The sequence below is a fragment of the Lipophrys pholis genome, assembly GCF_963383615.2.
Source record: "Lipophrys pholis genome assembly, chromosome: 10".
Classification (NCBI taxonomy): Eukaryota; Metazoa; Chordata; class Actinopteri; order Blenniiformes; family Blenniidae; genus Lipophrys; species Lipophrys pholis.
The window spans coordinates 10,511,635-10,538,433 of NC_137640.1; the positions used below are offsets into that span (position 1 = coordinate 10,511,635).

The following is a 26,799-nucleotide window of genomic DNA, read 5'->3' on the forward strand; positions in this document are numbered from 1 at the left end:
AGATCTGAGCTCATAAAGTGTTGACTAATCTAGTGCAACTCCTCAAAGTTGGGGAGTGAACACATAAATTGGTGTGTATGTTGACCATGTCCAGTATTGGCGAGAGACTTAACCTGATCTCATATAATCCATGGGGACTCTTGTCACAGTGGTTTCATCTGAAAAAAACAAACAACGTACAAACAAAAAGAACGAGCTGAAGTATGAGAGTAACATGAAAGCCCTTGTGTGTTTCAAGCTTCAGTCCGATGCTGGGTTTCTGCCTCCTCTTAACTTAGAAGTAATTCTCCTGAGCATGAATAGAACAATGTTAATGTAAAATACAGACCTCCTTGTGGTAAAGAAAGAAATAAAGCTTTATTTATTGGGTTTAGAAGTTCATTATTGACATAGGCCATGTTAGTTTTTAACTTATTTTCCATTGTGGTATTGTTATTGCACTGTTGAAATGCTCATTCATGTTTTTAACTTAATTTTACAAAATCCACCAGCCCAACTTTAAAAACAGATTGTTCTGCAACGCATGACCTCCTTACAAAACGCCTGAATAACTTGTGCACTTCCTTTGGTATCTGTCAGCTACATCGAGATGCTGTGATAATGAAATGGGGAGGTTGTTAAGTAAGCACAGCACAAAACACCACCGATGAGGGACACCAGATAACTTGTTGGTGTTCAGTTAATCTCTTAATCCTTTTTCAACAGATGATTATACAAGTATATACTTTTAGTGTATAAAATGAAATGTAATTGATGGGCTTTTCAATACTGTTTTTCTTTTGTATACCTTGTGTTCTCAAAGCAGAATTTATAACACTTAATGTTTTTTCAGGATTTGGTTCATTCAGGTCAGGTTAGTATTTAGTGAGTTTGATTCGGGAGTTAGTTCATAATTTATTCACCACTAATCCTCTTTATAGTTTCAACCGACACAAATATGAAAAATAATAAAGCTGAAGAGTAGCTGCAAAGTTTGTTTAGTTTTTTTTATCCAAGCTTACGTTCTCAGTTAATCTTTGGTTTCAGTTGTTCACCTTGTAAATCTGATATAAATACCTCTTATATGAATTAAGTGGGGAGATTATATTTGCCTTCTTCTGCCGTCTTTTCTGTGTAAGAAACTTTCTCAACTTGTGGTTACTCAGTGCACGAAAACTGCCAGTGAAACAGGGAGGAGTTGCACTTTGTGTACTCAAGATGTGGGGCAATAAATCTAAACCAACCTCAGACACCTCTTGTCTTCCACATGTTCCTACATTTTACTTCAGATCTGGAAATTATAATAAGTTGCACTTGCTAAAAAAGTAGGTCAGGTCTGGAGCCACCTTGGTGAAACAGGCTGCGTATTGCTCAGGGATTCCGCCGTGTCTTTCTAACCGAGTGTGAGCTTGAATCACGAGAGTCACTCTGGAAGACCTAATGAGGTGTCGAGCTTCTTTCCAGTCACTGTCGTGACGGATCAGAGGTCTTTTGGTTGTCCAATTCAATATGTCTATAGCAAACTGAAGTGGAAGAAAGTGTGATACTGCTGATGAGAATACAATTTCAACCTTCATAAATAGATAATGATCTGCTGTTCACAACTTGGAAATGGGTTGTGTAATAATCTCTATTATCTTTGCTGTTCCTGCTGTAATGCATTGACATTTTAATTTGCAAGATAACGTTGTTGCTGAGGTCTCAAATAGTATTCTAGCTGCTGTCCTGACATTTTGAACTGTGTTATGTCAGGAAAGAATAAGGTCTTTATGATAAATTGTATGTTGAGGCATGTGCCACCACCTCATAGATACTCATTATTGTGATGCATCTTCTAATCTACTAGATTGAGGGACTGCTTTAGTGAAGAGTATGGGTGGATGGAAAAGAAAGAAATGAGCAAAACACTGAAATGACTTCAATAAATATGGGTAATTGTGAAATTTCTACTTCCTTCAAGATAAAAATGATAAGACTGCTGCACTGCATTCTGAACTAAAGTCACATGGCTGCTTTAATCTCACTATGGATATTTTGGGATATTCTCCGCGAAACCTTTGCTTCCTCCCACACACACACACACACACACACACACACACACACACACACACACACACACACACACACACACACACACACACACACACACACACACACACACACACACAAAAACAGTTGTGTGACTCTAAATTTGTCGTAGTTGAGAATGTGAGCATGTGTCTGTTTTCCTCTGTGTGCACTTTAATATACCCTGTCGATATAGGTACGCTACAGCTCAGCGTTCAGTTGCTGCCCGTTGATATAGAGGTTTGGTACAGTCTACACAACATAGAGTCCATCCTCTAGGCAACAAAGTGGCCTAGAGGTTGGATCACATTCATCCTTGTCAGGAAAGTTATTTTTCTCACTGAGTTGACTGTAATGTGATAGCTCAGAGACCTTGAGAAGAATTCATACAGGGATTGCTGCTGGATTTGAACTGTCTGACACATAATTTATTGGGAGAAGAGAGGGGCAAATAATATAATATTTTTAAAACTATTTAGAACTAGAGAAGTTCAGAGTGAATCATTCGTGTTTCTCCTATTCATCCATCTTTGATTCCACTTCACCCTGTTCAGGGTCATCAACAAACTATCAGTCAGGCAGGATACACCCTGGACATCAGTCTGTAACAGAGAGCAGCACTGAGGAGCACACTCTCATTCATATATTTGGGCACTTAGGGATCACAAAATGATCACATGTCTTTGGACTATTGGATGAAACTGGAGTACTTGGTAGAAACGTGTGCAAGCACGTGTGAGAACATGCAAACTCCATGAAGAAAGGCCCAGTCTGGCTTTGAACCAGTGACATTGTCGCTGTGAGACGAGAGCGCCAGCAGTCATGACATGACCATGCAGTCCGCTGAAGCCAATCCCACCTGACTTTGAAGGAGAGGTGGCGCACACCCTGGACATGTCACCAGTTCACCACAGGTCAAGGTGAAATAAGTACTCTTTTTTTTTTTTTTTAGGGGCTGTTGTGCTGTTAACATGTAAACAAATATTCTACACATCGTGTATTCAAGTTAATATATGATGTATAAAACATATTTGTTGGATCTTCTTCACTATATCTACTGTCAACTAAAGGCATGTTTTTTTCCCTGTTTCCTACTTTTTTTCTCCTTTCGTTCATAAATTTCAGTTTCTCATGGGTTTGATTTATTCGAACCAAATGTGGTCAGAGGAGGGTCAGTAAACAGCAGGTGTGACACTGATATATGGCACCTATTTAAGGAGCCGAGCTGTTGATGCAATTCAACTTAGCAGCTCCATCAGGATGATAAAGGGCATGTGAGGTTTTGCACAACAAAACAAACCCCCCCCCAAAAAAGAAAAAAAAAGCTATTTTGGTGATCAGGCTACAAATAAATGAATGGCAGCAAAACTTAGATGATTTGATGTGAGTTTCAGCTGTACATTATGATGGGAATCCAACAGTGTTATCGATTTCATTCGGTTTGGTTCGAGGTAGCAGAAATCACAGCCATGTCAGATTTTATTTATTGAAGCTATATCAAATGACAAACAGAGCCTATGACCTCACAGGGATTTGTGTAATACAGGCCCAAATGCACACGAACAGAGAAAAACTCATCCCCCATGTGTCTGATCAGAGCTGTCAGGAATCGTCAGATAAGAGGTGCTCATCTGTTTTTCCTATTGAAAAACTACTTTAACGACAAACACAGACAGTCTGACTCTTCTTCCACTTCGAGGCTGGCCACTCCGAAGATACACGCTCTATTGTTTTCACTCTCATCCTCTTTATCCACCTCCCGTCTGTCCACTATTTGTCCAAATACCTGCATTTACGTCTCCCCTCTGACTGCCAAATACTCAGAATACCAGTGGCCTTTCCCATCTGGTGGGACCAATCTACTCAAGGTTTCCTGTGTAAAACTGAACTCTGGGGAATTGGACACTGGGAGGTTAGACCCTAATAAAAGGCATCCACTGTGCAGTTTTTCCTCTTTGCACAAACAGATGATAGGGGAATGTTTCCAATTAATTATGATTATCTTTATGATAATCATATGATTCACTTATTAGTATATCAGTAGTTAAGAATTATCTGTACTACAGGATTTAACAGAAAGGAAATTCATGCACACATGCAGGCACACCACAAAACACATCACCAACCTTCAAAACATACAAAACAGTGTGGGGTCCGGCATTTGGAAGGCACAAGCTCGGTTCAGCCCCACAAAAAGAGTAACTCAAGACAACCCTAAACATAACCTTATAAAATGTGTTCACATAAAAAGTTATTGTTTAGAAAATCTCAGCTTTTGTCCTTATAGTGACATGAGTCTGTCAGTCCATCCGTCTGTGTTTTATCGGGGCGATAGGATCAGGCATAATGTGAGCCCCATGCACAAAGACGTGCACTGCTATATTTGTGTCACATCGATATATTTTGTTTTCTAGCCCTTCACAACAAATAGAGCTCGATATACTCGAGGTTCGAGCTCACAAAGTCAGGCACAAAACAACACACACACTATTTAGCGCAGTGGTTCTCAGCGCTAACCTATTAGCTATGGACTTATTACTTATACACTTTTTTTGGAATATAAATTGCATATGGTTCATATTTTCTCATTATAGGTTTTGTACTTTTTTGATAATTAAAATTTTTCAAATACATTTAATAAAAAAAAGAAAAGAAAATGTATTCATGACTTGCCCCAATGTACCACTAGAGGCTACCACAGTTTGAGAATCACGACTTTAGTGCATTTACAATCACAAATATCAAATATGTAGCATGTGTTCATCATGTAAATTACTAGTAAGATTCATGCTACCAATTTTATGGAGTCCCAACTTTCTTTCTTTCTTCTTTATTAGTTTATTTGCAGAGAACAGTGCACATTAATGGACACACAGTACGTTCACTTGGTGTAAATGTGCCAGATTTAGCCATGGGCTACTCCAGCCGTTGTATCCGTGTAATATGTGTATAAAACAAGTGTGAAAGATGAATGCGATAATTGTGCAACCTTCCTTTCCCATTAATTTTAGACCACACAAAGTAGTTTGGACCCCACAAGTATAGTGTACACATGCACACACACACGCAGGGGTGGAGAGGTGATTCAAACTGACATGAAAATTCATTTTAATGGACCAATCCTTTGACCAGCTCAATTCTCCCCAGGAGTAGCGGACAGTGAAAGAGGTCATGGCTCATAAGACAAAAGTAAAGCTGAAAGTGGCTCTCTGTCATTCTGCTCCCTTATGGATCAACAATGACATTTCACTTTTTACCTTAAAAATGACAATAATTCATAGATAGAAAAAATCAAAACAGAGAGAAGGTACATGACCCTCTCGTGGGCCATCATGAAAATAGAAATATATCCAAAATCTACAGGCTATAGTGGATGACCCAGTGTGACATTGTCGGACCAAACTAGTCCTGCCTTATACATCTGGCACTTCGATTATTTCACTCAGATATATTGGGGTAACAGGAATGTCTAAATATCAACTTACCACTCCTATTAATTATAAGAAACCCTTACTTTGCTCTCAATGAAAAGGGCTGATGTATTAGTCTTGTGCTGCCTGCTTATAAACCTATTTTGCACCACAGTGAAAACCGATACCTCACCCTTTCATAAGTCTGTTTTTGTTTCCACGCTGTTCGACCGACACACTCTCCTTCCAGAGGCGCTCTTTGTGGTCTTAACACTGGATCTGTGTGCTCAGACAGACAAACTGTTGAAGAGACACTGCACACGGCAAAGATATTCAGTACATGCTTGTGCATATGTGTGCGAGAGAAAGTGGGCTTCCTTGACCCCTTGATGCAATGTCAGAATCTGTATATCGTACAAAAAAAGAAAAACACCTTATGTCTGCATCTTTGCAGCTTCGCCACAGCATTTACTGTACTTCGCATTCCCTTGTGCATGTCGCATGCTGAAAGTAATTGATCAAGCAATCCTCCTAAAAAAGGAAAATTTGAGCACAAAAGTATGAAGAATGCAGTATAATTGGAGTAAGTATGTAGATTGTTTGCGTGACTGGCTTCATTGCCTGGTATCCTGAAGGAAGAGTTGCTGCCGGTGACCGATGCACCTGTAACATTAATTAGGGTCTTGCATTTTAAGTGATCTTGATTATACTTTTACAATTAAAACCCTAGCTTGAAAAACAAAGCATTTTTTACCCTGTTCTTTTTTCTTTTTCATTTATTTGATTAGAAACTGTTTTGAAAGTACAACTATTATGTCCTTTGCATTAAAAGCACATTTGCCAAGGTCAAGGTTTTAGAATTTTCATTTTGGAAATGTTACACTGAATTGTTAATTGTGTACATTCCTTGAGATATCAATACAGAATAAAAAATATGACCAGGATAATTATGCGAATAGGGTAACAACAGTCCGGCAATGTGTTACCCTGGTGTGGATGAAGTGAGCTGGTGAGTTGGATGCATCGTTTAGCCTTATTCTGCTGTATGCAGTCATGATGTGTACATAATATATACAACGTTGTTACACAGTTCACATTTTACACTCTCAAAACATTGCAATGTCAGTCCAGTAATTTCTTTGGTTGATTAGTTGGTTAACAAACTTGTGAAATGAAAGCCTAATGTAAGTTAGTGAATATTAGTGTGTTGCCATCCGTTGCTACTTGTGAGCAGAGAGACAATCGAAACGGTTCTTCAGCTTGACAAACGTCTACTGTTCAGCTGTACGTCATATATTTTGGAGGACTCGGTCTATACACACACAGCTTTTGAAATCATCAACGGCTTCATACGTTTTCCTAATTTTTGACAGGTTCTCTACAACTCCCTGATGAATTGAACAATTTAAGTCATGCAAGTTTTCAGCTACTGGATCGTCTTTCTTATGAAAAAAATAAAAAATAAAAAATGTGGCCCAAGTGTTTTGTTGGAATTCTCATCTTCTTATTGCACTGGCTTGAATCTGATACATCTAAATATGAATCCCATGTCCAGAGTGGAGAGACAGCATATGTTTTTTGGATTGAAAGGGCTCAGGCAGAACAGAAAAACACCCATTGAGCTGACATAGTTTATGCCATTTAGGGTTCACTCAGATGCTTCGTCTCTCCTCTCTCTCCTCTTTTCTGGCAATATTACTTGATTCCAGCAAAACATTGGCTTTGTTTTGTTTAAGTGACTGACCATAAGTTCAATCACTTAATGCGTTTATCTGTACATGCATTCAACTCGATCTTTACTTTGACCACAGACATAATGGACCAACATTGATCAATTGAACAATTTATTGATTGAAACAATATTAATACCCGCCCCTGATCTGAATTGCCTGACTTAACTAAAAATTTTCAGCAAAAAAAACTAAGGTGCTACAGATTTAGTGCACGAGTTGAAAGCTGTCAAACAAACAGATGAAAGCTAAATCAGAATAAGTCCATTCAGGTTTGCTTCATAAGATCAAATATCCTGACACTTGGATCTGAGCAGTGGGATGAACAACAAGACAAAATGTGCCTCGGAGAAACTTCAGTCTGTGGTGGGAAAGTGGATTTTTCTGAATTCTTCTTTTATGTGTAATGTACTCAGCACGCACGCTTACCTTTGTTTTACGGTTTCACAACAGCAACGTTTCACGGGCACAATGAATAGCTTTTTGTTCCTAATTGCCAGTCATACTTCTCGTTCACAACATGCATATTTACTGAACATTCCAGGAAAGTTCAGTCTCATACAGAGAAGGTGATTAACGGATTTTCTTTGTGGGGGTGGAGTGAAGGGGATTCCTGCAATATTTCAAGGTATTTCTAGATCTGAACAGTTCTATGCATTAACTAATCGCAGCAGTGGAGCAGCAGTGGTAAAGAGTGAATGCGAAATTGAAACAAAAACATTGCAGCGCTTAAAAGAAATCTGTCAGTCAAGTGGAAACACATTCGCGCACAACGTGTCGGCTCATTCAAAACAGCCCCTTCATATGTCTACATACTGTTTTCACTTTATTGGATGTTTTCATTATTTAATATATGTCAAAGTTAATTGAAGCAGCCCATGTTTGAAGCCAGTTTATAATAAAAAGTCAAACCCCGACTTGAAGAGAGAGTGTTTTATACCAAACACAGATGCACCTGATGCTGCAATCTATTTTCTGTCTTCTATCACTCTTTCTAGGCATCTGCAGCCAGCTTTCTCCCTGTGTTTTTCTAACCATGACAACACTGTTCAGAAATGTGTGTCTTTAATGCTTAAGGTGTGATGTTTTTTTAAACAATTTACATGGCCTTGACTCAAACCTCTGGTAACTCAAACGTCAGTTTTTTTGAAGAGACATGAAAGATATATTGATAGATGATATTATGTGAGAGTACATTTTTAAACTTATCAAGTTCATTCTTCCTAACTATAAATGAAACTTACTGATAGAAATTGCTCAACATTTATGCAACAGCAAAAACAGTCAAATGCAAAGACATCTCTAATCCCATTATCTTAAGAACGACTTTTTTTTTTTTTACTACTGATTACATCAAAAGCTACTTGAAGCCGTGTATGTGTGTCTCATGTTTCCTGTAAGTTCCTGAAATGCAGAGCAAATGATTGTAAAGATAAAGTCTGCTAGATAAACAGATCTTGCTCATGTAGAAAAAAAAAAAAAAAAAAAGAAGTTGCAAAGCCTCTGCACGAAACAAAACAGATAACAGATAACAGATATTATTATTAATATTATTATTATTATTATTATTATTATTTGGTAACTTTCTTTACCAAGAAAGTTGACAGAAATCATCACTTCACAGAAATTCCTTTCTTATCTTACATTAAAAAGGTACAATAGTTTTAAGAATCCATCGCACTTGATTTTTTCATCCGTCACCCCTGTATGGTTCCTTGTGTTTCTGATTTCTGGTGTTTTTTTTCATCGGTTATTGATCTTGTTTTGTCACCCACGTTTTTGTCTCATGTCATGTCATGTTTTTTGTTGTTTTCTTTTTTTTGTTTGATTCTTGAGGCTTTGTTCTACCTGTATTATTATATTGACATTCGCGTCCGTGTTTGTGTTTTCACTGTATGTCTGCTGTGTTCTCTTGTGAACTCGGTCATCTTTTGTGTCTTGCGAGTCTGCCCTTATCTGCTCCGATTGCTTAATTGTTTTCACCTTAGTTTCATCAAGCCATTCCTGGCATCTGTACACCCAGTCTGTCTATGTGTCTCCGCTGGTCCACCTGCTTAACTCAGTTCAGCATCCTTGTCTCCAGTGCTAATTACCCTTTGAACTCTCCATATACTGCAGTTCTTGTTGTGCTTCCTGTACCATTGCTCTGTTCATGGCCCTGTCTGGAGGATTCCACACCATCTAATAAAAATAGCCTTCATTGTGGAACCTGGTCTGCATGTGACTCTTCTCGCCTCGCTTCTAAAAAGAATTAATGATAAATGCATTTATATCATTTGCAATACCTTAACAGGGCGGGGATAAAGAACATAAATACAAATCATAAATCATTTGCACGTCACAAAAATATTTGGTCCTATTTTCAACATGTTTAAGTCTTCAGAAACAACTAATGATCAGTCAAGTTCATAAAACTACATTCAACGTGTAGCAGCACTGGACTGGGACCAAAAAAAATAAAAAATCTCCCCAGGGATTTTTGACAAACAGCCTCAATATCTGTATATATATATATATATATATATATATATATATATATATATATATATATATATATATATACACACACACCTTTTTTTTTTTTCTTTCAATTTTTTAAAATAGTTACTGTACCGGTCATAACTGACATGTTTCATTTAAAAGCTTTTTTTTAACCTTAACAGAAAATAGCGATGTGGTATCAGGATGGTTGGTGGATGAGGTCAGTCTTACATTAGTGGGACTTTCAGCAACTTCTGTTGAAAGCCATGTGATTTCAACCACACTTTGATTTATTGTCCCTCTTCTGGGAATGTCTGTTTGTCTGTGTGTTGGTTTTATCATTGTCATTTTCTTTCCTTCTTAATAAACATGTAATTTGCAGTGTGATTGATGAACGCTATTACGTTCTTGATTTCCTTCTTGCTGTGAGCAATGGAGAAACCAGCCAGTCCCCCCAACCCCCATGGTCCTCATAAATGTGACGGTCTAACAGCAAAGGCCCTGTTCTACCAAGCTAGTTCCTCTCTGCATCTCCTCCTGCAATTCCCATTATTGCCCTGGACTCCAGGGGCTCACATTCCGAAAACCTGTTCACTCATTTCCTACACCACCCCCTCCCATTTTTTTTTTTTATATATTTTTTTATTCACATTAAAACTCCTTGGAGCATCACTCAAAACAATTACAATAACGTTTGTGACTAAGATACAAGAGGGACATACTTGAGTCTAGACTGAGGAAGTGAGGTAACAGACAGATCAGGACACTGTGGTCAGTAAGTTGCATATTTTTAGGGTTGACTACACTTTTTCAGACATTATAGCCACCACTTTTCTCAAAAATTCTCAACCTCGCAAATCTCAAAGCCTTTTTATTGCACCGTTTTACTCACATGTTTGATCCCAGGTCACAGCCCCATTTCGACTCTCATTGGTAGCTGAAATACAGGCTGATATTCCGTACAGCAGTCGGGTCCTCTCAAGTGTATTTTCCTGCGTTTTTGCCAAGCTGAAGCAAATAGGTCTGGGGAAGCCACAAGCTAAACGCAGACATAATGAATTGCTTTTGATTGATGTCACACATATATTTTTCAAATGAAGTAATTATTAAGGTTTTGGCCCTGGTTTAAAAGAAAAAGGACTAAAATATTAAATGATTATAATGCAGGTTTAGTGAAAAAGGACATCTGCTAAATATGTTTTTGTTCAATTGCAATTTCATTTCAAGTTCCACAAGCCACTTTTAAAATGAAATTTTTTTTGTTTTCTACAAGTTGTCTTGTGACGTGACAACGTCAGAATAATGGTACCTTTGGGACAGTGGCAGATGCAGCAAATCTTATGCAAAAGGCTTTCACAGAGGCCACATACAGTAAATCGGGGCTTACCACATTGGTCAGTGGTCAACTGTTCAAAGTGTCAGACCATGAAGTGAGAGGTTGGAGTCCCACCATAGTCACGACATTCTGCGGGTTGGTGAAGATTCTCAGTCATTCAGGTCACGGTACATCCGATTTCTCTCTTAAAGTGAACTGGATTTGCATGATATTATGAAGACATTTTCTCCTGTCAGCTGAAAGGATTCATAAACTAATGAAGATTGCAGGTGAGACTAACGACGGACCGCAGGAGTCGACGCCACACATAACGAGAAACCCTTCAACCACTCTCCTTTGAATGAGTCCAACATTTTTAGACACTGGAATAACAGACAAAGTCTATTAAAACTAATGAATCCTTTGAGAAAGATATTGGGGTGTCTTCAAAAGATGAGCTTCAAAGTCCAGTTGCCTTTAAGAAATGTCCTTGAGCAAGACAGTTTAACGACTTGCGCCCTGAGTGAGCAAGTGTTGTTACCTCTCTGACAATGATACTTTGTGGTGTAGTAGTGTTTTACACTTTTGCTTCACAACAAAGAGGCCTGGTTCTGTCAGTGTGGAGTCTGCATGTTCCCTTTGTGTGAAATATCAGTTGGATCTCTGCAATCTTCTCATAATCAAAATGCATATTTTATTTGGGTGAGTCAGTATTCAATATGGCACGTTTTATACTCAGTAAATTAGGCCAAAAAGTTGGATAATGTGGGTGTTTAAGGTTCTGAACATCTGGCACTTTTGTCTTAGTAAGAACTTTTCCAGTTGACAGTTTCCTGAAAAAAAAAGAAAAAAGTAGTAATTTACTCTAAGTACAAGTTCTAGTATTGAAAAGTGAAATCAGACAAACTGATCTGATTTCCTGCGAAAGCCTGCGTGGAGACATCCTCCATATCGCTGGGGCTCAAGGCCACGTCATTTGCATAGACACTCCCTGACCCTCGTTAAACATTTAAATACAATGATAAGGATGAAATGAACCACTGCTCTTTAGTGGCTGGAAAAGACTGATCTCATCACGATGATCCCTTCTAAGCTTGTAGCGGTGATACTTGTACTGGCTCTTAATCATGAAGGTAAGTTTAATGCTTTTAAGGCTTTATATTATTTCTTATTCAAGCCATTTTACATTGTGCTTCCAATTAATGATGAACCTCCTCCCGCTCCAGTTAAGAGATATGTGTATTGTACTTTGCCACATAAATAAGTGCACGTGGTTTCTTTTCTTCTTCTAGTCTACACAGAGACTGTCATTGGAGGGCGAGTAGCTGCCCCACATAGCCGGCCATACATGGCACTTGTGGAAAAAGATCACCAAAATGGTAGTAAAAAAGAATACTGCGGTGGCTTCCTGCTGAGCGAGGATTTTGTGATGACTGCAGCTCATTGCCAGGCCAAGTCAGTTCTGACACACTTACTATTTACCTACATGCACCAGGGCACCAGATACGATCTGGACTTCGTCATAAAATACCGCAATGATAGAATAATGTATAAGAACCAATGTATTGTAAATACAAACATTCACAGTATGGTATTTACTTGTTGCTTTCAATATGTTGTTATTTTAGGTTTTTCACAGTCAGACTCGGACTGCACGACGTGCATCAGCACAATGATGGCAGGCAACGTATTCGCGTGGAACAAGCATTTCCACATAAATACTACAATAAAACTTTAAAGATAAATGATGTAATGATCCTCAAGGTAAGAACATCCTCGCACAGCTGTTTTTGACATTTCGCTTTTTTTTCTGTGTCTTTAAATGTTTCATTCCAAATCGCCGATCAAATATGTTACTTCATGTTAATGAATATTAACTAGTTATCACAACGAGCAAACATGCAATGAGAACCGTTTAACTGTGTGTGTGTGTGTGTGTGTGTGTGTGTGTGTGTGTGTGTGTGTGTGTGTGTGTGTGTGTGTGCATTTTATTTTATTTTTCCTGTTTTCCCTAGTTGAAATCCAGGGCTAAATTGAACAACAATGTGCAACCTATTGCTCTTGCGGATTGGGATGACAAGTCACTACCAAAATCATGCAGTGTTTCTGGCTGGGGACGAACAAAATGGAAAGAGGGAACCATGTCTGACTACCTCATGGAACTCAATGTTACGTTGATTAACAGTGGCTGGTGTGATCAGAATTTGTACTGCTCTGAGGATAAAACCGGCCTCGGAAATGTAAGAGCCCTTTTGTAATACAGATGTTAACCGGTGGTAATATTTTTAATCTTTTAAATATAATACTTTAACTATAATTTCAGGGAGACTCCGGGGGTCCACTGGTCTGCGAAGATAAAAAGGCATTCGGTGTGGTTTCCACCTGCTACAAACATCCAGATGGACGCCTTCTGTGTAAATTCCCGAAGATTCAGAATCACAAAGACTGGATCACTTCTACCATTAAGAAAGCTCTGACGAAAGTGTGATGCTCGTGTATAATGTGGATGGTAAAACTGACATGCCACTGTGTGCTTAACAGAAATGACATCAGTGCTGATATCATTTTATTGTGACTAAAACAAGAAAAATGTCCGAGCTTTTGCTTGCTTTTTTTTGTAGATTTTGATGAAAATATAGGCCAGGTGCACTTAGAATCCATCCATGATGTAATGTTATCCTCAAATTATTTTGGCTTTGAACAATAAACTGCTGCATCCTCTCTGTGGGTTTATTGACGTTTCTGCACAGAATTTACAAAAGGGACAACACTGCCCCCTTGTGATGAATCAATGCATACTCATTTGATGGAGTAAGAATATTGTGTCTACATTGGGGTAAAACTGAAAGCACGACCAACAGATATTATTGTTCAAATAAATATATTACAATCTTTAAATCATGTTTACTATTTGAGGGAGGCAATATTCATATATTCATCTTCTGTAGGACTTTGTCCAACTTAGGTTTGCAGGGCTCTGGAGCAATTTAAAGCTGACTATGGGTCAAGGAAAGATACACCCTGGAGTTTGTATAAAAAGGCACGCTTAACTGATACATCTAATTTATAACGTGTCAAGGTAAAATAACTTTATAATTACTAGATTGTCTTTACAATTATTAGTTTAAATATACATGGTTATTGTTTTCACATTTCAATGTCCTTTCTAAGAAATATATAATAATGCTGTGCAGTGAAGAGCCATGAATACTTCTGCTTGTTCTTTAAGTAGGATTGAATGTAAAAATTAATAATGTTCTAACTCCTTTGAATCCAGCAGCAATCGATATCATAAATAATCTGACCTTTCACATGAAACACATGGATATAACTTTAATTTAAACTGATATTAGAGTGCAACCTCCTGATAACACACAAGAAATAAGTATATACAGTATATATAGTATTATTTGTTAGCACGAATAAAGAAAACCACATTGCCTCCCTGTGAAGAATGTGTATTACAGCATCGCCACTCAGTTTACTATTCCCATTCTGTCCAAGTTTTCTATATTATGAAAAAAAATATATATTTAATTTTGAATATTTAAGTCTTGCCTTTTACTTCGACCTTCAGTTTTTATATAAAGAAAAAAGGTTTCTGCTATAAACTGCTTTCATGATTGACTTGGGTAGTAACATTGAGCGATATGGCCAAACACCCAGAACACTTGCCTTTCTTAAATTGTTTTCTGGGAGGCTTTGCGTGGCTTTAGAAAAGGTCTTACACTGCCGAGAGAAGGGAGCTGACATTTAAACATGAGCTAGAGTTATCTGACAATATGCAGAGCAAAGAGGAGACATGTGAGAAAGAAAAGACTTCAAAGGTGCTTTGGTCAAACAAAATCAGCAGTCAGGTTAAACTGTTAATGAAAAAAAACTATAAACCATAGAATGGCAATGACCCTTGTGAAATAGGAGCGTAGGCAAATTATGGCCATAGAGAGGAAAACCTCCTCATTTATTTTAATTCGAAGATTTGCCTTTGGGAAAGAATATCCCAAAAGTGCTTCAGGCTTTCATTTTCAGTTGGTTTGGTTCTTAACATGCACACAATGACCTTTTTTTAATTTGAAATATGTTGCCTGTTAGTGATCACACACGTATGACAACCACTCAAGACGAAATGAAAAGGTATGAATGTGCTGTAAATATCATTTCTCGAAAAATGTATCGGATTTGTAAAATCACCAACTAGTTCAAAATGCTGCTTCCTCCACCTTCTTTTCATCACATAACCTCCGTCGTCCTTAAACTCCATTCACTTCAAGATCCTCGTGCCGACAGTCAAAGCCCTCCATAACCCCGCTCCTCCGGACCTCACTGACCTCACTGACCTCCTCCACATCTAATCACCCAGCTGCATCCTCTCTCATCCTCACTGCCCCTCCGGCACAAATGACCACCATGGGGTCCATGTCGCACCCACCTCTGGAACTCCCTCCCACGCAACATCAGAAACATTCAGTCGTGGAACAGTTTTAAAAAAATATAGTCATGCTAAACGATGTTTCTCTGCTGCAAATCCCTGAATGTTTTATTTCATTTCTATGTTTATTTCTAAAATGTACAAAATTAAATAATTAGTTCACATTAATCAGCCAAAGCTATCTCATCAAACAAACAGTGAATAAATAAAAGCAGAACAATCTGGTTACATGTATGAAGAGGAATGAGAAGAAGTTTAACTCCCACCCTTCTCCATAAATAAGATTTAAAAAAAAAAAATCGAATTATCTGTTGAAAAGATAGAAATAAATGACCTGTATTTTCATAAAATTACGTAAAAACATTGAATAATAAATCTAAGGAATGATCAATATTATAGAAGGATGTTGTTCAGAATAAGACAAAATAAGCCTCAGCTGATCCAAGACATTGCCGATGCTGCAAGGTGCACTGATTTACTTTAATGAATATGTTCGTACAACAATGTTGTTGTTTTATTTTATCTTTCTTTTAACATGTTCATTATGTACAGGGACCTTTGGTGTCTGGAAAAGTGCTGATAAATAAACTAGAATTAACTACACGAAGGTTCACCTTAACCGTGACCTACTGGCACAATACAGACTCCTAGGCTAATACTCAAATGCTCATTTTCTATAAAAGGCCCTTAATGGTTTGGCTCCAGCCCTCCCAATGATGATCACCCCTCCAAACTCAAATCAATAGGTGAAAAAATCAACACTAAAGAATTGTTAAAAATGGTAAAAGCTTGGTTATTTTGAAGCTCTCTATTTTTTTTTTCTGAATTATTACACAGTGGACATTGTAAATATTGTGGACGTGAACATTTTTAATAATTCTTTATTTATTTGTTTAGGGGCAATAAATGGAAAATCCTGACCCAGGAGAATGGCTCACATTACACCACATGCTCAGTCGCTGCACGACTTGATTAAAGCAAAAGGGAGTTTGGAGTAAATTGTACTCTCTGCATTCTTCGGTCCTACCGCATTCATTTGTCCTCATGGTCTGACGTCGATGTTCTCGGAGCACATTGGATTTCCTCGAGTTTGAACGATGCAATAAACTTGCTATGAGTTAGAAAGTCAAAAATAGTCACAGCGTGTACGTAGGTGTACTCGTTTCCTTGTCGACAGCCTAGAAAAGACTTTTCACTTTAGCCACTAGATGAGAGAAGCTTCACAATGAGGAGGAAAAAAAGTGCAGAGGTGTATCACAAAATTCCCCAGTTAACTTGACAAATGAATAAATACTGAATTCAGTCATACTTAAGTCGTAAAACTACATTAAACCTGTAGCATATTATGCACTCTCTTCTCTTTCTTTCCCTCTCTGACTGTGGAATCAGAGATATTTGCTCTGTGCATCCTCACCCCATCATGCCTATATTGTATAGATTGACCTTTTCTCTCTTACGGTCCTCTTACCCCGACCACTGCAAGCAAGAAGCCCTCATTGATTGTTCCTGGTGAGCAGGAAAAAGTTTTGCTTAAGATTTTTAACGGTATATCTTATTTTAATTCAATTTCCATGCGATCACCGTGTAGTAAATTCCCATTGGTAAAAGCATAAAAGTGCTACTCAGCAAATGCTTCGGTGAGCGTCACCATTGAGAAGCAGCCCATGCCAACATGTAAAAGACGCATAAGGACAGATTCTAGAAACAAAACACTGTGTGGTATGTAATTTGCTTGACATCATTTGCATCTTGTTTAACTGTTAAATCTGGTCACTGAACATTAACCATGGGCAATAATTACCTTTTTATTTAGCATGAACCTTGTCAATTTGAATGTTCATTTTGTGTTGTGTTATATCAACCGGGCAATGTTGAAGCACTTTGCAGCCAGAACCTTTGAGTGTAAACTACTTCACAAGTCTGAAAGAGGAAGTGGTTTATGATTGCAATCTATAACTTCCTGTTAATAAGTAAACAGGATGAATGAGGCAATATCATTTCAAACAGATGCGGTCAAAAGCACAACATGTAAACTAACTTAAAATCAAAAACTGATCGTGGTAATAATCAATGTCGTGGTTGTTTTTTATGTATGCAAAATGTGTAATGACCAAGAAGTGAGCAAACAAATGGTCATCATTGCAATTTTCTGTGGGATAAATCAGTTCGTTCTGACTGATCCCATGAAATCTAGATTTTATTTCCATGTGCTGTCATAATTATGCTATAAAGATATTAAATAAAAACAAAAATACATTTGTTTAATGGTAGTTGTATTATCAACAACAATAATAATAATAATAATAATAATAATAATAATAATAATAATAATAATAATAATCTGATGTAAAATATAGTGCTTATATAAATATAGATTGTTTAACTTTTCACTTGGGTGGGACTGAACAGGTATCACTTTACCAACACGAAGAGATTAAGAGGGTCTCACATTTTTAATTTGTGCAAACTTCAGTTGTGAATGTGATAAGGGGATAACTATTTGTATGCCATAAAATAATACACAATATTTTGAAACGCAAAAGACATTCAATTTTCCACAAAATGTTACTTATCATGCTGTGATAATGAAGAATGTCATAATACATTTTTGTTACAATAATGTTAGCAAATGCAACTTGCATAAACACTCTACAGTTTGATTTCTTGACATAAGTATGTCCATGGAAAAATAATTAGTTTCAAAATGTGTCATCTGAAGCACTAATCATCAATGACTACCTCGGAAGTCACACTATCAGTGGCCAGCATACTTATCATGGTATCACTACTAATATGTACATTCTGGATCAGAGAGCAGATAGCAGAGAGCAGAAAGGTCATGTCGGTGCAGTTAGAGCAAGTTAGAGCAAGTTAGAGCAGTCTTGAGCAATTCCTGCCTCAAACATTGTTATAACTCTTTCTTTATGGCATTGAACAAATGCTAGAAACCACACAAAGTTTTTCTCAGTATTTATCACTTCCTCGTTCCTCATATATTTTTGTGGATTTTAGAAAAATTCTAACATCATGTATGTACTGTATGTATGTGTGTCCTAATTTTTACCTCGACACTCCCTTCAGATATTAATTCAGAATGTTCCACATCCCTTAGCATGTAGCGCACTCTTCTTCCTCACTTCCATTCTAATCTTTTATTTTCAAAGTTTTCTTTAGTAATATATGATCTGTATGAACTCTGCATGGGAAACGGCAAAGTCACAGGTATATAAGTTAACCCTCAGATTTCCTCAGCCTGTGAAGGTGGTAGAGACGTCCTTATTTAGAAAGTGCCCCAAGACCACATTGTTTGCGTAGATTGCACTCTACCGAAGCACTTCCTTGTCTCTCTCATACGTGGAAGCTTTTCAATACCTAAACTGTGAGTGGTGAGTCTTCATTAGCTCAGCTGCACTGTCATGTCAACATGTTCCTCCTCTGCAAAGTTGCATCACTGACTCTCGTCGCTGTGCTGACCCTCTGTGGTGAAGGTAAGTGGCTTCATCACATGTACATCGTGCATGTTCATAACATACTATATGATCCTTTTTTGTTTTGTAGTGCCTGCAGAGAGGATCATAGGAGGCCATGAAGTTTTGAAACACAGCAGGCCCTACATGGTACTTTTGGAGCGGAAACTTGCCAACGGTGGTACGGCACACTGTGGGGGCTTCCTTGTGTCTGCGGATTTTGTGTTGACTGCAGCCCACTGCCAAGCAGAGTCAGTGACGTGCATTTTTGGTTTCAAATTAATTCTTGGAAATTCTGGGACCCTGTGAAGAGTTCCTATCGAGCACCTGGCGTATACGTTTCATAAATTGAGGATAAATCGTGATCATTTTCATGACGGTCATGATAAATACATAATAAACTTGTCGTTATATAACTTTTTGCACTCCTTTCCATCATCATTTCAGGTCTTACAAAGTCTTCTTAGGACTTCACAGCTATCATCATTTGAAAAGAGTGCAGCAGTTGTTTGTGGAAAAACAATTTCCACATGAAAACTACGATGACTGCCTTCATATAAATGACATAATGCTTCTCAAGGTAAGACCACAGATTGAATTGAGGTTTTCCATTTAAAATAAAATACAAATAAAATTGAAATCTGAAGTCTTGTTTCTCATTGGACTTTTACTTACTGAATGAGTATCCATGTCATTTTTCATTAGGCTGTTGACATTCTTTAGAATGTGTACATTCTTTTTATTCTAAGTTGAACTCCAGCGCAAACATCACAGAGAATGTGAAGCCCATCGCTCTTGCCGACAACAACAACTGTAGCGTCTGCAGCGTCTCCGGCTGGGGACGAACAAAAATCAATGGATCATTGTCTGTCATTCTTATGGAAGTCAATGTGACACTGATTGACTATCAGAAGTGTGTTGAGATGGGGATGTACTGTTCAAGTGGTGAGGCTGGACCGGCTAAAGTACGTATAATAATGTTATCTAATGTGGCCAATCTAACTTAGTGGGATTGGTCACTGAAGGTAATTCTGCTGTGTGTCTGTCCTGCAGGGAGACTCTGGTGGCCCTTTAGTCTGTGAGGATGAGAAGGTGCATGGAGTGGTGTCCCAGAACTACAAGCCAAATAAAAATGCACTGCGTATCTCCATGTACACCAAGATAGTAGACAATCGAGACTGGATCGATGCCATCATGAAAAAATAATCGAAAGCTGAAATGGTTTATGAAACATTTGATGGATGAAATCATAATATTTCTGCCTTTGTGTCAAGACGTCTGATCGCAACAATGCTATTGTTAGGACTAATTGCATGAAATGATGCTGCTTGACAAATGATTGGAATGTCACTTTTAGTGACTGAAAGTATATCAAAGTGCTTTTTAATTGGGTTAAGAAGGTGACAAATTCATTAAGGTCTTCCAATGTAAACGTGAACTTAATGCTGCTTGATGAAAGCAATAGCTACCCATATTATATACTGCATTGCTTGCTATTAAAAACATCTTACATACGCTCTTATAATCTGTCTAGATGTACACATTTAAAATTACAACTGTGTGCATGTATTTTTTTTAAATTTGGTATGATGAGTGATTATTTGCTTTGACTTGAAGTCCTAAACAATAAATTGAGGTTACCTCATTTTGTTTGCTCAGTACCTGTGCAGCGTGTTTTATTTAAATTGTGCAACATTTAACATGATAACAAGTCCACCATAAGTTGAATGAATGTCAATCCATGTCAATCAGAGTGCTCATTTCTGTGAATGTCTTTGCTGAAAATAATACTACGAAAGTTAATTAACTACAACTGAGATGACAAGGTAAATTAAAGTCTGTCAAAGCAAGTCAATTAACTGTTCACATGACACTCTTTGAATTACATGGAAATGAAAGCTTTTTACCCAAAACAACTTTTCAAGACTCAGCTTCCTTTGTTATTTTGTAGTTTTAAAGTCATTCTTAATTATAAAAAAAGAACAAATCAATATCAAACAATTTGAATATTATCCTTATTGAATATATTCCTACATTGATTACAGTGTTGTCACACTCGCGTTTTATAAGATGATGTTTTTGTGCAAAGAATTTGTGATGGACATAATTGTGTATAACGTATTTGTTTAAAGTGTTTAGTGCACTGAATTGAATATCTCCTCTTTTATTGAAATATGGTATTTTTGTTATTCTTTCGGACAAAAGGAATCTGTCCGGTTGGTTAAAAAAGAGAGGAAAAAAAAGACACGTGAACGCTAACAGGTACAGTCACTACAGATAAAGAGTCAAAGAGAATAAATAACAGGATTTCTTTCACTCATAACATGAATTTCAGAAACTAACTTATCTCACAAAGTACTCTCTTCTTTCCATGACTTTTTTTTCCCACTTCTCAATAACAACATCATTCAAAAGGCATTGAGGTAGCACACAAATTAAACTATGTTTGTATCACTTCTCTGTGCCTTGGCTGGACTGAGCTGCATGAAGTACTCAAAACTTTTAATATTTCTGGAGGTGAATTAGAACTTTGTTTCATAACAGCAGGAAAATAAACTGCCGAGAGCCTCAATTTCAAACAGAAGTAGACACGCCCCGGATGTATTCATCTTCAAATAAACATATAAAGTGCAGAGAGGATTAAATCATTTTTAGGACCGTGCTTGTCAATAAACAAATAGAAAATGCTGATATTATACCAACATGTGAAAATGACAAAAGTTTATACGTGGGCGACCTCTTCTGGTTGTGCAATTAATTGCCTGTGGATTTGACAAACTTCCCCTTAAACACAGCTGCCATTTGTATTTCAGATTTAGAGTTAACCCTACCAGAACTCTTACCATTTTCTGCAGGACATACACCGGACCTTGATGAACCCCAGCTGGGGTGTTTAGTGGTAATGGCTGAAACGCTCAATAATTCTCAGAGTTGTCCTACATTTTAGAACATTACAATACTTAAAGACCCCCAAGATAAGATAAAAGATTTAAAAAAAACAACAACCACAAGCCCTTCAAAGAAACAGACAACCGACACAGTTGTGCTGCAAATGGTTGACTCCTTATGATTGGTTTGATAATCCAAGTTGACAATACAAAAGGTAAACAACCCCCGCAAAACATATAAATAGATAAATTAATAAATATTGAATCAGTTGTATAGAATAGAGAAGAGCAGAGAAGAGTAGTGAAAGTATGCCTCAGGCCTTGAGATCTAAAATAATAAACCACTGACTCTTAATCATCTCGTAATGTATAGCGGAACATATGTCGACTTATTTCCATGTCTATTAGCATTTGTCATATTATGTAATTTCATGGGGACTTCTACAGACAGCAAGACTTCAGACTTTTTTTTACGTGAGCATAACTCTAGATTCATTGAAATACAGTGACTATTTAACCCCTTTGATTAATTCTCTTTATCAAATCTATAGAAAGAAGCATGATAAGTGCAATAAAAATGTAAAATTGATTGAAAATGCAAATATTTCAAATTTTGTAGCTTTAAAAAGTTTTTAAAATGACAGTATTTTCACTGAGTATTTGTGACATGTTACACAATGTCATTATCATGTCCTAAACATTAATGAGCTTTATTATCTTATTAAAATACTGTTCTTTAATAAGAGCGACCCTAAATTGGACTTAATAGACACATGAAGTGGACATTTTAAGATGCCATCTGCACTTAATGTATGTGTACAGCACATATTACTACATTTGGCACAATTAGGATATTTCTTCAACATTTCAGGTTACAAATTTTGATCTGGTGCAAAAACGGGAAATGATCAATAATTCACCAAATCAAAGGATCCAAAACACACAAGCTCAAGCTTTGTATGACATGTATTGTCCAAAGTCCATTTAATTATGTATTTTGAGACTGTCATCAGCTTCCAATTGTTAGTTTACTTTTGTGTAAAATGAAAAATTGCAAAATACAGGGATTTGACTGATAAAGGTTTAATGGTCGAGTTTCTGCAAATCTTGCTCTCGTTACGTCGCTGGGTAACACGACTGTCTGGCTTTGTAGTTGGTCTCAATTTCATCACTTTTTTCTAAAATGTATAAAGAAAATTGCCTGCTTTGCTTCAAATCTGATATGTTTAAAGAAAATAATAAAAATGCTCTTAAAATAGTATTTTCTCCATCATTGCAATCAAAATGTATGTGAGAACTGTAATCACTTCATCAACATCATCAGGGATATCCACCAGGTTCACAGGACTTTCCGTAACTCTGTTTTCTAAGCTCAAAGATTTTGCAGCATTTAGTATTTTTTCTTCCCCAAACAACATGTGATGGTTTCGAAAGGGCTGCTGAGCTAGTCTACAGAATCATTTCAATGCTACAACCAGTGACAGTGAATCACACAATGGTGTAATAATGACTTATTTAATTATTTTAGTTCCACCAAATTAAAAATTTGTGGAAAAGACACAAACCTGATCTTGACCGACCATGAGACCTTGCACTTGTGATAATTGAGTATTGATTGAGAACCTTGCAGTCCACATTTTGTTTGCTTCTGACCTTCTGCGGCATCAATAACCCATCAAAGTAAAACTGTTATGTATGACAGTAGAAAAATGCATTTTTTGCTTGAACAAAAATGGCAAAGTTACATTAAATCTTCAAAGCCACTGCACAAAAGTGATAATATTTTGTTACACCATTTATTCAGAAAAAGTCTTGACTTTATATATGGGGTAATGGGTTGTGGCAGATAAAAAGCACACAGTAAGAAAATGAAATAAAACAACCAAGTATATGGTGGAATATGCAATAATTTATCTTGGCGACCGGTGTGAAAAAAAAGAAGCACCTGACTGACAGTAAGATGTCAAACCACTGATGCTATTCTCCCCTAAGCCACTGAGTGGCGCTGTTTGAATCTAATACCTCTTAAAAAGGTTGAAGCTATACTGATTTGAAAAAGTTTGTATGGGTTACAGCTGAGGAACACCTTGCACAACAACATCAGTGCAGAAGAGATTATAATTAATGTAATGTTTAGCATGTTATACATAAGTGTAACATTCAAGTCATTTTAAGAAGATATTATTGCAATATCTGAGAGGCTTACTGTGAAAACAGTAACACTTTCATCAAGATAAACAAAACACATTATTGTAAGAACAGTGTCCATGTTTTAATGTTGACTACAATCAAAACTGCAGACTTATGCACAAAAATGTAAATGATGACCTGCAATGAGATATTGTGAAACTGCTTGAAGTGACTGTTAACACACTGCACTTGGTGCAGGCAATTAAGATTAGACGGTTAAGAACACAGTCAGGTTATAAATAGAACAAGATAGTGCAGCAGTAAGCACTCTAAATTCAGAACTACTTGATTTTCCGCCGCAGCACTTCCTACACAAGCACACCTCAAGCCTTCCTGTGCGACACCACAGTTAGTTTTCCATGATGAACCTGTGAACCGCCGCTGATCAGTTTGGTCGGGCCACAAACTGCAATCTGGACCTGCAGAAATGCATGAAGGGAAATGGACACAACTCTGTTGTTAACGATGATTAGAAATAAATAAAATGGTTGTTAATTTTTGAAGAAAGTCAATGAGTCCGTGAGCCAGCGAATTACTACAGTTGCACTCTATGTTTCCCACAGAGCCTCAAAGTTTTTTATTTTTTCAATTTTTTGTGGCTTTTGCTATGTCATGTAATCTTTTCTCTGGTATGGCAGAAGGGGGCACTCTAGGAAAACCTATTGCAGGCTTCTTCATGCACGCTGGAGTCTGGATCATCGCCTTCCTTTAGAGATTCATTGACTGCAGTTTACAAATGCCATGTCCTGCACTTGACTCTGTGTTTGATGATGATTGCTGTACCGCAACCTTCCAGGGGTTTAGTGTTTCGATCCCTTGATTCCTGGTTGGATGTGACTGTGATACCTGATTAGTTGGTCTTATATGATTATCGACTGATAAATACTGATTTTTCACTAATCATGACAAAGCACTGTGCATTTGAATGCCAACACCTTATATTGCAAGGATAACACTTTCATCCATATGAGATGAATGTGTGAGTTCTATTTCCTTCTTACCAACATCAGTGTTATGAGGATCACATAAATGTAGTAACACAAGCCTGAAGTGAAAGATAATGATGCAAAAAGCTGCCTGTGTGCCTTTAAGAAGCCAGATCACATTGTTATTCTGGGTTTGTCCACAAGCCGACTGTGGAGGTGGACAGATAGTGGTTCTGAAGGTGGTGTGTGGAGGAGGTAGAAGGTGTGGGAGGGGCGAGTGTAGGAGTCTCCTAATGTGAGTCTCCGGGGGCCAGTATGGATTGGAAAGAAAAAGAGGGGAGGGAGCGAGAAAGGGAGAGAGACAGACTGCAATGTGGATAAGATGTCCTTTAGATGCATCCCGTGTTTTATAGCGCATCCAAGGAGGCAGAGATTGATCCCATGTTCGTCTCTCCTTCAGAATGGTGTTGCAGGCTGAACACTCAAGGCTGAGCTGCCCATTAACGAGCCAATAATTTGTGTCATTATGTGAGGACTGCAGCTGGAGCTACTGATGCACAGCATCTTACATGTCAGCGATGAAGACTGAAAGGAGTCTTAGCGCCACTCATTATAAAGCCAGCCTCTCATCCCTGCTTCCATCCTTTGTCTCGGAAGCATGCGTGGCAAAAAGGTTTGGCCTGGATAGCTTATTTATTTCCTCCCCAGCTCCCTTTTTGAAACACAGCATGCTCAATATAAAATCAATGTATTAAGTGTTCTCAAGTATGCAGAGTGACGTGCTGCCGTTCCCACTCTGTGCCTTTGGCTGTGATTACAGCTAATTTGAATGATTGAAATGCTTCCATAGTGGAGTCGGAGTGAGTGAAGTGAAGGGCTCACACAGATGAAGGGGGAGGAGGTGAGAAAGGCTTGGCTCTACTCCAGGTGGAGGAGGTGAGTCATTCCCCACACAGATAGACAGTCTATCAGTGTGTGTGTGTGTGTGTGTGTGTGTGTGTGTGTGTGTGTGTCTGTGCGCGTGCGTGTTTTTTCCAAATTGTTCTTGAGAGAATAAAACAGTGCCGTGAGCAATAGAGTAATAAAAAATAAATGCAACTGTATATACTGTGCGCTTTTGTGTGCGTTGTTGTGATTTGTGTGCCGATTACAGTGGAGATCTCTGGTTAATCTGTATTTTTGTGCAGATGAATAGTGACTTCATCTATAGTCTTTAGGCCAAATGACTTCATTCTGCAAGGTGGGCGTAAGATTCACGTGGCTCAGCATTACAGCTGAGGACATCCAGGGGTTTTTAAGGCTAAATAATTGCTATATTTTTAAAATAATCTAACCTGGTTTAATAAGGAACCTGTATTTTACACATCCTTTGTATTTTATAAGATACTTTTTTTTTTTGTTCATGTATTGTGTTTTACATGCAGACCTTTTAACAAACCGTGTGCAGCACAGGTATAGTACATTTATCTATGATAAATCCCATCAATATCACTCCCCTTTGTTTCAGTTGCAACTGTGTTATTTTGTGGTTTCCTGATTCTGCCTCTTGAGGCGGTTATCACATTTTTTTGGCTGTGGGGTCAAAACAAAAAGAGTGGAGCAAAAAGTTCTAGTAGCATGCCCTGAGGTGCCCATGGGGATATTTTTGATATCACCAAGACAGTCTCCCATTTATGATATTCACACCTGTTATTTCATTTTGTTTAAAGTATTGGAAATATTCCAAACCTCAATCACACAGAATATCTTTTGCGTTTATTGGCACCAGTTGCCCGGAGTGATTATTTTGGCACACAGGTTTCTATCTGCTCACATCGGACCTAAATGACTGGCTTGTTTCTTGTCAAATATGGGAAATGATTTACTGTATTCATAAGGTATGGATGATTCAAAAGAAGGCTGTTGGTTGCTTGTCTT

The 26,799-nt window shown here is 37.6% G+C and overlaps 2 protein-coding genes across 3 annotated transcripts; both read left to right on the plus strand.

The window, feature by feature from the left end:
* Nucleotides 1–11,932: 11,932 nt before the first annotated feature.
* On the plus strand, nt 11,933–13,703 carry LOC308115466 (granzyme B-like). The gene is made up of 5 exons (XM_080473006.1): nt 11,933–12,115; nt 12,275–12,437; nt 12,611–12,746; nt 12,998–13,222; nt 13,306–13,703. The coding sequence occupies exons 1-5, from the start codon at nt 12,061–12,063 to the stop codon at nt 13,468–13,470; spliced, it is 744 nt and encodes a 247-aa protein (XP_080329132.1). The 5' UTR covers nt 11,933–12,060; the 3' UTR covers nt 13,471–13,703.
* A 4,517-nt stretch (nt 13,704–18,220) lies between these two features.
* On the plus strand, nt 18,221–20,787 carry LOC308115467 (duodenase-1-like). 2 transcript variants are annotated; one of them, XM_080473007.1, is made up of 5 exons: nt 18,221–18,899; nt 18,970–19,129; nt 19,326–19,458; nt 19,628–19,843; nt 19,932–20,787. In XM_080473007.1, exons 1-5 carry the CDS (start codon nt 18,836–18,838, stop codon nt 20,082–20,084), a joined length of 726 nt encoding a protein of 241 aa, XP_080329133.1. In that variant the 5' UTR covers nt 18,221–18,835; the 3' UTR covers nt 20,085–20,787. The 2 variants fall into 2 exon arrangements, with proteins under 2 accessions (XP_080329133.1, XP_080329134.1); XM_080473008.1 differs by having other exon boundaries at nt 18,665–18,790; nt 19,932–20,538.
* The last annotated feature ends 6,012 nt before the right edge of the window (nt 20,788–26,799 follow it).

What these genes read in the sequence shown, in the direction of transcription:
- LOC308115466 (XM_080473006.1), top strand. Translation starts at nt 12,061, where the DNA reads ATGATCCCTTCTAAGCTTGTAGCGGTGATACTTGTACTGGCTCTTAAT. An exon ending in ACTGGCTCTTAATCATGAAG is followed by an intron (nt 12,116 to 12,274) that starts GTAAGTTTAATG and finishes TTCTTCTTCTAG; the next exon opens with TCTACACAGAGACTGTCATT. An exon ending in ATAAAACCGGCCTCGGAAAT is followed by an intron (nt 13,223 to 13,305) that starts GTAAGAGCCCTT and finishes CTATAATTTCAG; the next exon opens with GGAGACTCCGGGGGTCCACT.
- LOC308115467 (XM_080473007.1), top strand. Translation starts at nt 18,836, where the DNA reads ATGTTCCTCCTCTGCAAAGTTGCATCACTGACTCTCGTCGCTGTGCTG. An exon ending in GCAGCCCACTGCCAAGCAGA is followed by an intron (nt 19,130 to 19,325) that starts GTCAGTGACGTG and finishes TCATCATTTCAG; the next exon opens with GTCTTACAAAGTCTTCTTAG. An exon ending in ATGACATAATGCTTCTCAAG is followed by an intron (nt 19,459 to 19,627) that starts GTAAGACCACAG and finishes TTTTATTCTAAG; the next exon opens with TTGAACTCCAGCGCAAACAT.